Source organism: Centroberyx affinis, unplaced genomic scaffold (genome assembly GCF_046629955.1).
Source record: "Centroberyx affinis isolate AG114_WGS23_722 - 3 ecotype Tasmania unplaced genomic scaffold, CSIRO-AGI_Caff_v1 ptg000390l_1, whole genome shotgun sequence".
In the NCBI taxonomy this organism is placed as follows: Eukaryota; Metazoa; Chordata; class Actinopteri; order Beryciformes; family Berycidae; genus Centroberyx; species Centroberyx affinis.
This window is the reverse complement of record NW_027279058.1, coordinates 70,196-81,954: the sequence shown is the minus strand read 5'-3', so window position 1 is coordinate 81,954 and position 11,759 is coordinate 70,196. Positions and strand designations below refer to the sequence as shown.

General features: G+C 40.2%; 1 protein-coding gene across 1 annotated transcript; it reads left to right on the top strand.

Annotated features, from left to right (window-relative positions):
• The first annotated feature begins 2,869 nt into the window (after window positions 1–2,869).
• Window positions 2,870–11,643, top strand: slc22a6l (solute carrier family 22 member 6, like). The gene is made up of 10 exons (XM_071516004.1): window positions 2,870–3,274; window positions 3,383–3,486; window positions 3,744–3,898; window positions 4,207–4,375; window positions 4,508–4,631; window positions 4,734–4,849; window positions 4,963–5,177; window positions 5,302–5,410; window positions 5,971–6,174; window positions 11,595–11,643. The coding sequence occupies exons 1-10, from the start codon at window positions 2,870–2,872 to the stop codon at window positions 11,635–11,637; spliced, it is 1,644 nt and encodes a 547-aa protein (XP_071372105.1). The 3' UTR covers window positions 11,638–11,643.
• The last annotated feature ends 116 nt before the right edge of the window (window positions 11,644–11,759 follow it).

Below are 11,759 nucleotides of genomic sequence, written 5' to 3'. Positions count from 1 at the left end.
AAATTCTTATATGTAGCATAGAGTATATGGCAGTATGCATGTTCATGTAACATTGCCACAATAAAACACACACACACACACACACACACACACACACACACACACATATTTGCTACCATTACCTTGATGCATTCATCCTGCTTGCATTCATCCTGCTCAGGCCTTTTTAAAAAAAAAATCCCACAAGGGTGAAATGTTATATGTAAAAAAAAAATGGACTCTCAATTCAGGATGCCCTTGAAATAATTTTAGAAAAATTACATACTAATAGCTTAAGTTCTTTACTACTGTTGTCATCACTGGTGAAATTGTCATTCAAGATGGTATTGCCCATTTGATGCAATTCAAAATAATAATAATAATAATAAAAGTAATAATAACAATAATAACAGCTAAAGTTATCTATTGAACTGTGATTTGTAAACCCTTTCACCCCTTACACACATCAAAACATAAATATCACCCAATCAACCTTGTCACATTCCTGGTTGTGCACTGACACAAAGGCCAAAAGTTTTATCTCTTCACTTTGGTTGTGGCAGAACAAGAGCATGTAATAGGTCACTGTTGTCCACGTGACTGCTGCATTTTACTGAGGGTTAACTGGTGCAATAAGATAAGCCCAATTGTTTACACAATATTTGCCTTTGAGTCTGAACTCAGTCTAAAGTCTGAACTTACCATGCATTAAGTATCTAACAGCTCTGGATACCTGCTGACATAAAGAACGTCAACGTATGAGTCTACATGGCTCTGAAAATCTCTTGGAAGAATGTGACCCTTCTCTTTTGAGAAACTTTCATTGTTTTATGTTTTTTGGGGGGTTTTTTATGGTAAAGGAAACCACTATCTCAGGCATCTCTTCAGAATCTCCTGCAAGTCTTCAATGCGTTGAGAGCTGAGATTTAGTGACCGAGACAGAGAATGGTTTGCATCGTTTTCATGCTCAGCACATTTTTCACTTCACCACTGTTGTCCTGTGGATGGAGGTATGGTCACCCAGAGATGATTTCCATCAGCATAGAAATGGTTCAAATGTCTGGGATGAAGGTAATCATTCACTGTGACTTTGTAGTTATCAGCATTCACTTTTTCCCGCTTAAGTTGACCTTAAGCATTCTTGGAAAATGCTTATTTCCCATTTTCTGGCCGTTACCTGTATGTATGCCTTACTTTGTGGCTCTCAAGTTCCAAAATACCCTGAAGGAGTAGAACTTTTAAAAAACAATGATTTCGTGATTGATGTGTGAGAGCAAAAAAAAAAGTTGGCTGGATTGTTTTGCATTTCTCTCGTTGCACCTGCAGCTTCATTCAGCCTGACATCTCATGCTGGTCCTTACACAAGCAGCACACATTCCTCAAGACTAATCACCAGGACAAAAACAGGCTAAATCTCTTATATTTTAGGTACATGTTCTCCAGCATCCCCATACAAAAGAATGTACTCCTTCTCATGTAATGCTTGTAATTGTGATTTGGATGACGTATATGAAATAGTTGAAAACTATTGTATTTCTTTTACTTTTCCCCCTAGGTTCTCTCTTAGGTAAATTATAGACGCTAGGCAGCCCCCCCTCAGCCATTATAATTCCCTCTTATATAATGTGACCATTAGTCTTTTCCTTTCAGAGTGCCAAGAGCTTGCTGAATCACACCACTCCGAGTTCAAACATGAAGTGAGTTCATCAAGGAGACTGTGGGGCAGACATTGTATGGTCACTCATTGACCACAAAATCTGTTTTACAACGTAAGGTGACAGAAGATAAGAAAGGCGCTTCAGTGCACCAATGGTTGAATATTGATCAGCATCTTTTGCAATGCATCTCAAATGCTTAATCATTGTCATTCCTCTCACTGGCTGATTGTCTCTTTTCTCTGTTTGTTCGTCATCCAAAAAACCAAGCCATGTTGGTAGATACATGAAAAATTAATGACATGAATGTGCGCTTGTGGGTTATGAGTTTTGAAATTTGGCATTGTTGAGACAACTAAAACATACAAATAAATAAATAAATAAATACTTCCAAAATAGTGAAAACGGTCAGTAATTGAGACACGCAAACTAAAATTCTCTCTCTCTCACACACACACACACACACACACACACGTACACGCACACACACGTACACACATAGTCTACCACCCTGTCCTTCATACTGAGTAACCAAGAAAGAGTGGGAGTATCTCTCCATCCAAAGGGAGAAAAAGTCAGGCGTACTTCTGTGCATGGTCCTGATGTCGGAGTTCACTTGCACTGAAAGACTTAAAACCAGGCATTGTTGCTTCACAGCAAGGACTCACATTCTACCTCAGTGTTCAATGAAACGAGCTGCTAATACCTCAAGAGGTTTAATTGCGCTACTAACAATCCAAAGTTCAGAAAAGCCTTTGGAATTTGAGAGCTGATTACTCACTCCAGCAAGAAGACCACCTTTGCTTCTTTTTCATTTTTTTCCCCTCCTTGACTGGAACTTTTCTAAAACACTTTGCATGGTTTCACTTGAATGGATGCTATGATGTGTTGGTTCTTTTTCTGAAAGTGTTACACTTTGTGAGCCAGCGTTCTCATCCTTTTTTGTACATTTTTATATAATGAGAGAGGAATATTCCAGCAGGTAAGTCTATCAAATATGGCAATAATTAAAAACTATGAATGCATGATGAAAATATGCTTGTTGGATAGTTCTTGTATTTGATGTGTTTGCCTCAATGTTTTCACAGGTGTTTATCAGACATCCATCACCATTAGAACAACATACACTGTTTTCATCTACCGGAACGTTCAAGTGTTTTAAAGGGACCTGACCACAACAGGATCTAGTGACATTAGTATCGAGTCTCCCTGTTGAGATCTGGTTGTACGCTGCTATGGCTTTTGGTGACCTCCTGGAGCAGGTGGGCAGCACAGGACGCTTCCAGATCCTGCATGTCACCCTCCTCTGCATGCCCGTCCTCATGATGGCCAGTCACAACCTGCTGCAGAACTTTGTGGCTAACGTGCCCCCTCACTACTGCAGCGCACACAGAAACCTGTCCGGGTCCCCGCTGAGCCCACAGGACACCCTGCTGATCACAGTGCCACTAGACAAGAGTGGGAAGCCGGAGAGGTGTCAGCGTTATGTTGCTCCACAGTGGCACCTCCTGGAAAAGAACGGGACCTCCAGCCCAGAGGAGGAGAGAGATGCTGAGGATGGTTTTGATATTGACCTGCAGGGATGCACAGATGGATGGTCATACAATATGACTGAGATGACCTCCACAATCATATCCGACGTAGGACTATATGCATTTTTTTTTCAAAGCTTTAGAGTCAACCTTTTACACGGTGCAGGCTTTTAAATGTTGTGTTTCCTTGTGTCTTTTGTATTTAATTTTTGTCAGTGGCATTTGGTGTGTGATCTGCGCCCTTTGAAGGAGATGGGACAGACCGTCTACATGGGAGGTGTGCTTGTGGGAGCTATGGTCTTTGGAAGTCTGTCAGACAGGTAACATCCAAGATACTACTTTTGTTACATTTAGAGTATGTTATTTATTATATATAAAACAGCCATATATCACTGTTACAGTTTGTGTTTGTATGTTTTCTGTTGCGTCTTTGAGAATTTGTTTTATTTTTTAATTTGTTCATGCAGGTCCTGCAGGTCCCAACTTGTTCATGTGTAACAGTTCAAAAGTATTGTGACAACAAATATCCTTAATCTGGCTGCTCTAACCTCTCTTTACAAATGCACCTGGCTCCTAGATATGGTCGCCGCATCCTTCTGCTAATCTCTAACCTGCTGATGGCAGTGGGAGGGACCTGTGCTGCTTTCTCTACCTCCTTCTCCCTCTTTTGTCTGTTCCGGTTCGTTTGTGGCATGGCTCTGTCTGGCCTTGGGCTCAACTCCTTCTCCCTCAGTAAGTTAGTGGGAGGCAGTCAGTGTTGTATTGTGAAAAATAACTCTGAACACTATGAAACCTGTAAATCTGTGTAGAATGGCAAATTTTGAAATGAGTAACGATGCTGATAGTTAAGCAATAACGTTCAATAGAACACAACAGAACAGAAGAGTTACATTTAATGGAGAGATATACTTTGGTTATTGGAATTGGTCATAGAATGAGGGCAATAGGCCAGCTAATCCCAACACATGCTCACAGTCACAGTAATAAACAATATTAAGACCTCTAAAATATCTCTTGTTCTGTGATTCTCTTGTTTCAAGTTGTGGAGTGGATTCCCACTCGTGTGCGAACGGTGGTGGGCACAGGGACAGGTTACTGTTACACAATGGGACAGTTGATCCTGGCAGCCATAGCCTACTTCATTCGGGACTGGCGATGGTTAACCTTGGCTGTTTCTTTGCCCTTCTACGTCTCCTTCCTCTACTCATGGTGAGATGTGGAGCACTGAACTTCACAGAAAAGTTGGGTTACCAAAATACAAAGCAGCTAGTGTAATTGATGTTACATTATTTCAAATTTGAAAATCAGAATTTTAGGGAACTAAGCACATTTGTCTTACAGGTGGTTTCTTGAATCTGCCAGATGGTTAGTCCTGAACAATAAGTCTGAGCAAGCCATCAAGAACCTTAAAAGTGTGGCCCGGGTTAATGGACGCTGTGAAGAAGGAGATAAAATTGACATTGAAGTAAGGGAGTGCTGTGTGTTTGTGTCACCGCACCAGCTATCTGCGTACACAGGTATGTCTAAAAATTAATTTGGATTGAGAATGATCTGTCTTCCTGTGTAGATGCTGCAGGAGTCCATGAAGAAAGAGATGTCCTGTTCACGGGGCAACTACTCCATCTTGGACCTGCTCCGCACCCCCACCATGAGGAAGATGACCATCTGCCTCAGCGCTGTCTGGTAGATTCCCTGCTTTTGTGCTAGAACTCAGTGATAGAGAACTCAGTACTATGGGATAGTTTTCAAGTGTATCAAATTACACCATAAATACCTTTGATATGTTCCTAATTTAGGTTATCAACCAGTTTTGCCTACTATGGTCTTGCCATGGATCTGCAAAAGTTTGGAGTGGACATCTACTTAATCCAAGTGATCTTCGGAGCTGTTGATATCCCTGCTAAAGTAGTCATAACTGTGTCTATGAGTTTTTATGGGCGCCGGCTATCACAATGTGCTGCACTCATCCTGTCTGGAGTCACTATTCTGGCCAACCTGCTGGTGCCCTATGGTATGTTATGATACCAGTGAAGCCGGACTGTTGCACAGCTACACAGCATATGATTACCATACCACTGTAGTATTATACTGCTACAGCGGTGGAGTGATCTGATAGATGTTTCATTACTGTGCAGAGCAACAGACTGTGCGCACCTGTCTAGCTGTGATTGGTAAAGGTTGCCTTGCTGCCTCCTTCAACTGCTGCTATCTGTACGCTGGGGAACTGTTCCCGACCGTCATTCGGTAAGTCTTTTCTCTAAAGAGCGGAACAAGCAGGGATGTCATGAATTGTTTCTATGTAAATTCTTGGGTTCACAATTCTGAAGTTTGGTTGTGATTTTCTATTTGATTTGATAGACAGCATTTTTAAACTAACCACTTTTAGGGATATGACTATATGACCTTTATGACTATATATTGGGGTTGTTTTATATGACTATATGACCTTTAGGAAAGATTTTACTATTGTTTTTTGAAAAACAGAAAAAAAAAGATTTCAGAGACTTGAGGGGCTCTTGGACTCCCTGTGGTATGGATACTAGATTGATTTTAGGACATCTGTGTTAAAATTTATTGAAAATTAGGCAAATGAGAATGAATGTTTTCACACACACACTAAATTATAAATCTCTCCACTTCTACTGTTTAAAACCATCACTGACATTGATATTCATCACTGACGCAAATACTTGTGATCAGTAAAGCTTGCCAGTAATGACTTTTGGATGCATGAGGGACAGACAATATAACTGCTGCACTATCAGCATGGTTTTTTATGGTTGGGCTTTCTTTTTGTTCAACAGACAGAATGGCATGGGTTGGGTGTCCATGACGGCTCGCGTAGGGGCCATGGTGGCACCCATGGTGCTTCTCGCTGGGGATTATATAGCTTGGCTACCAGGTTTAATCTATGGAGCAGCTCCAATCCTAAGTGGGGTGGCTGCAATATTTCTACCAGAAACACTTGGTTCACCCCTACCTGACACAATACAAGATGTGGAAGACAGGTAAGACCCAGAGACAAGTTGTATTCCTATCCATAAAGTTGCTTTTCTTATGTGTCCAAAAATCAACACATCAAATTTAATAAATCAATAAATAAATGTAAACAATGGTGTACAGCGTCTGGCATATAGGAGGTATGAAAACAACCTTTTGGAAAGGGCCCATCATTATGGTCTAGTCAAGAAAGAAGCAACAGTACAGTGGAAGAGGAAAAACACAGATGTATCCAAAATAACATTTTCTATTTTAAATGCAGGGGATCTGGGAGAAGCTCCAAAACGTTGCCAAAAAAGGAAGCCGTATCCTTGCAAGACACCCAGGATAATTTGCTAAAGTTGGCTACCTGAGGACATTCACTATGCTACTGATATTGTTGATGAAAACAGAGCGGGTACTGCTTTATCTCTGGTCTGTTTGCTTGTTTGATTTGCATAAAGAGTTCATTGAGTCATATGACTACTGGGACAAATGGAGTTATGTTATTTTGGTCAAATACAGTGGAATGAATAGTGGCAAACAACAGTCAGACCTGTGTTTATCTGTTATACAGTAGCTTTGAGGACCTTTCATATTAGTTATATATGTGGACCAATTCCTTTTTTATATTTTAAATATCATCCGTTAAAACGGAATGATTGCTGTATTATAAGTCTTCTGTAGGTTTAAGACTGTACCTTTGTTTTCTTTTGTGTTCTTTAGGTTCGCAGTCATTTATCTACAATTGTATATTTGTAACCAAAATGCAATGTATATTCATTAAAATCAGCACCTAATATTCTTATGTTGCCTGCTGCGTCTCTCTTTCCTTACAGTCTGTTGAAACTGAAGGCTGAAGCATAGATGGTTGGTTAGATCCCATTAGATAGATCCTATTTTAATGTGCTGAGGCATGGGCAGCTAGGCTAACTGAATCTAGTCAGATCAAGACTGACTGACCAGTGAGGAGAGGATGAGAAGTGTTCAAGTCGAGTAAAACAGCGCCACCCAGTGGGACAAAATGATCCCACAGCACCAACCAAGAGGCCTCTCTTAATGGTGCCCTGCTTCCACTGTGAACCTACATCATTCTTTTTTCTAATAGAAGACAAAAAATAATGATAAAAAAAAATACTTCATGTCATATCATATTAACAAGCATACAAATGGTCAAAAAGTCTTGCAATGGTATTTGTTTGAAGATATTAACACAAAAAAGTATCTACTTTATATTACAGGCATTTCTCGCAGACATGTTCATGAGCTAATCTGGGTTTATATTTTTCACCTTTTGACAAGTTTTCCAAGTCAAAATGACCCTTATCTTTATAATGGTAAACATTATTTGAGGGCTAAAGAATGTCTGCAGCATGTCTCATGGACACACTGAATCATGGATATCCATTTATATATAGATACCCATATGGTCATCGGATGATTGACTGGTCAAGATTTAACGTGGGATTGTACTTCTGAAAGACATATATTGAGGTATAGAGAAATTAGTATTTAATCATTGACCTACATTTGCTTTTGAATGTAGTGCTTCCTATGGGAAACACTTCACAGCTTTTTCACAAACATTTCAACATCAGTCCTTTCTACAGATGAATATTTAAATTTGATCTTTAAAGGATAAGTTTGGCGATTTTGGAGCTATATATAATTTGTGTGTTACATACCCGCAAACAATATGCTATTGGCTCCTGAGTCAGCTGTCAGTTGAAACGGTGAACTCCCATTGCTAGGCCTCTTGCTGTTGACAATGAGTCCAAATGGGGTGTGTCAAAATATCTTCGAAATATCTCCGGTCCTAAATCGTGGAACTTATCCTTTAAGTGTGAAATGCATGTTGTGGCAGCTGAGATTAGACCGGCTTCCTTTCAACTGGAGCACCCTGGTTCAAGCCCCCAAGATGGCAGTGCATCCGCTCTGCTGAAATGTCCTTGAGCAGGACACTGAACCCCTAACAAGCTCCACAGAGGCGGTTTTGCAACTGACTCTCAAGAAGGTGCTGTATGCATCAAAGGGTTAAAGAGAGGTCTCTGGTGGAAACAACTCATGACTTGAGTGACTTTAAAGTATTCAGGGGGCCAGAGCCCAGTTTCTCAGTAAAGAGGGTGGCAAGGGTGAACAATGTCTGCAAGACCCTGAGCAAGTGAACCGCTGCAAGTTCATGCTGGTAGCCACTAAAGTAACTGCAGTAGTCGGTCAAATTCACAATGTTTTATTTTTTGGGGGAGGCACAAATACTTCCCCATATTGAAGTGGTGTTTATGGAAGTGTTTCAAATGCAAGTGAACAGGTGGATAAATTAAGTCAATTTGAGAATGTGTAGGTTTGCTAATTGTTTAAACCACTAGCTGTCACTCATGTGCCATGGTGACCCAAGAGTCTACAGGTTTTCATTCAACTCAAACACTGCAGCAGCCGATTTCACTACCCAGCACACCTTCCACCAGAGAGGAGTAAAGCAGTGAAATGATCTGGTGTAGTGTTCAGTTGGAATGAAACCTGGTTCACAATAGTACAGCGGTATCAGTGCTGGGCCTTCTCAGTCTTGCTGCTGTGGCACCATCTAGTGGTGTAGTAATGGTAGTGCATCATCTAAACCCAAACAATACAGGAATCGCTTACATTTTCGGAACTTACTTACTTTCGGAATGAAAATCTAGTCATTGATAATCATTGGAATATCTGCATGACACCTATATAAATAAACTGAAAAACTATAAACTGAGACATAAAATGAAAACCAGAGGTACAAATAATTTGCTATTGAAGAATGAAGTTATAGCCTTTTTTGACAATTAAATGACTTTAATATATATAATGGTATCAATAATGTGTGTATGTATGTGTGTGCATGTGTGCGCACATGTGCTTCTGTGTCTGGCACTTCACTGCAACTTCACATACCCAGCTACCTCTGTACTTGGTGGTGTCATATTTCTCTGGTTGTCACCCTTAATACTGCACATATACTAGACTAGTAAGTGGTATCTCACTGACAGGATTTAAACTAGATCTAAAACAACACTTCAATATCTAGAAGATTGTAACACCCGGTCACCATAGTAAACAGCTCATTTAGAAATTAGTTTTCCTGTGTATATACTCCAGAGAGAGACTGTTCATGTATGCATTTCGCCAGACAATCAGACCTTAAAGCCAAAGATAAAAGATGAAATTAAAATGCACAGCAAAGCTTTCTACACAAATGACTACATCATAAAATGATATGAATAAAGATTTATTTTCTCATATGAACAGGTGGATTCATTTTTCATTTTATTTTACAATCTATGACAATCTCGCATTTTTTTCTTTTTTTCTAGCATATTTCAGGAATGACATGGGGGAAGGTTCTTTTTTTATTGCTGAATGTTAAATGAAATACACTTTCACTGACTGGAAAATAATTGTCTGCTGCTTTTTTACCATGCACCCATCTAACCTTGACCACAAGGACATGCAGAGGAGAGGTGTTCAAACATTTCAAGCGAGGGTGGGGTCAGGTGGGGTGGGGGATTATAAAATAAAACAGAAGAGACTGGCAGGACGTACCTGGTAACATCTCAATTGGGTGAGAGGAGTGGCAAAGTGAAGGAAGTATCACATTTAAACTAGAGGAGCACTGTCTTCTTTTGCATTTTTCAGACATACAAAATTAGACCCAGAGGTGAGAAACTCAATGAAATATCTGTAAGTGAGGTGTGACCAAAGACCATTCTCTATAACAGTGCCACTGTGCGTTTACCATATAGCAGTTAGGATTGCAGATCAATCTTTTTAAGATGATTTTTTTAACCAATAATCATCTGATAATTCAGCATTCTGTTGTTTTTTTTAATAAAGAGTAGAAACATAACCAACAGTGATGAAGTATCATCAACTGTCCTCTCTCACTGAATCGCTTTAATGGATTTGACATTTCTAGAATCATCTTTTAAATATTTACTTTTCCTTCAGTGGAGGACAGAGGGCTTAAATGATTCTGTTTACTTTTCAAAATTATTATCAGTAACGGACTAAATTTTTAAATGACTAGATTTGTCAACGAGACAAAGCAGTACACAGTACTATTGGAGGAGACACTACAGTTGGATGTTATCTGACATTACTGGAAGTGTGCATGTTAAGTGGAGTGGTCTGAACCAAGTGATAAAAATAATTCATGGACACAGTCATTCAATGAGCATGAGTATGTGAACAAGGAAGGCTGACAGTCTGAGCGATGGCTGCATAACGGCTTTAAAAAATAATTAATGTAAATATGCATTTATATCATGTTATTTCATCTTCTACACTATAGGCATCACATAGTTTTTTCACACACAACACACTACAGTCACCTCTTAGAAAATGATGTAATCAAACAGCAAAATAGAAAGTTTGCATATTTTTGCATTGTATGATCCTCCAAAGTTTCACAGCTATTTCTTTTATATTGTCTAGTATGTTCTGTACTGTTCTCCACTGAGCTGCTTCCACTGGCTTTCCTTCTCTCTGTATGGGAGTGTTCAGGGAACTGGTAGACTGGATGTTTACATCTTGGCCCTCAACATCTGAGAACCTTAGTCTTAGGTAGACCTTAAGTTGAGGAAGAAGGGGAACGGGGTATAAGGGGGGCATGTGGAAATCCTGAGACACTGTGTGGCCCTTAACTCTGGCCACAAAAACAGAATGGACACACGAGGATGATGAGGCATGGGATTAGGGGTGGAGTGGAGAGAAACAGATGCAATCTTTTTGTTTTGTCTCTTTGTTGTGAGCCGCTGCCACTGACGGCAGGGGCAGCCCCGTACCAAGCGACTCACCGGCTGTTGGCCTCATGAGAGTGACAGACAGGCCAAGAAGTTGGAGGCTATCATGGGAAAAAACCTGCTGAGAAACAAGGGATTTGACTGGGGCAGGTTGGGGAGGGGCAGAGTAGCTGTAAACACATCAAGCAATGACCTGCATAACATACGACCCTACAGCAGCTCAACCTATCCACCTGTGCTGGGGGTTTCAGTTCTGGTAAAGCACTGTTCAGTGAGACTCCCTTCTGTCAGCTCTACTGAGACACCCTGCTCTGTGCGCCCAGTAGACCCACACATCTGATGTTACCACAACAAACAATGAAATTCATCTAACAATCACAAATACATGCAAGCAAACTTACATGCGCACACACACACGCACACGCACACACACACACACACATGCACACACAATCTCTCTCTCTCTCTCTCTCTCTCTAGACATTAGTCAGAGGGCAAAAAGGATCTGCATTGCATTTATCAGGCGTTCTATTAGATAGATCCCAAATCATAAACCCTACAGGCGAATCATATTAATGTAAACATACACTTTATGTTGAAGTGGTTTATATTGCGTGATATGGAAGGGGTAATGTTCCAGTGGGGCTAGATTCCTAAAAGAACGCAACTTGGAAAGAAAGGAAAAACAGGAAAACAAGAGAAAAAAAACATAAACGTGTATAAAAAATGAGGCGTCCATATAAGAAAGGCTACAAAAACCTCCACTGGCCCTCTGGCATCGGCATACAGCAAAAGGCACCACAATATTACTCTATTTTTTACGTTGTGAAAAAACTGGCACATCT

What these genes read in the sequence shown, in the direction of transcription:
- slc22a6l (XM_071516004.1), top strand. Translation starts at nt 2,870, where the DNA reads ATGGCTTTTGGTGACCTCCTGGAGCAGGTGGGCAGCACAGGACGCTTC. An exon ending in GAGATAAAATTGACATTGAA is followed by an intron (nt 4,632 to 4,733) that starts GTAAGGGAGTGC and finishes CTTCCTGTGTAG; the next exon opens with ATGCTGCAGGAGTCCATGAA. An exon ending in CTGTTCCCGACCGTCATTCG is followed by an intron (nt 5,411 to 5,970) that starts GTAAGTCTTTTC and finishes TTTGTTCAACAG; the next exon opens with ACAGAATGGCATGGGTTGGG.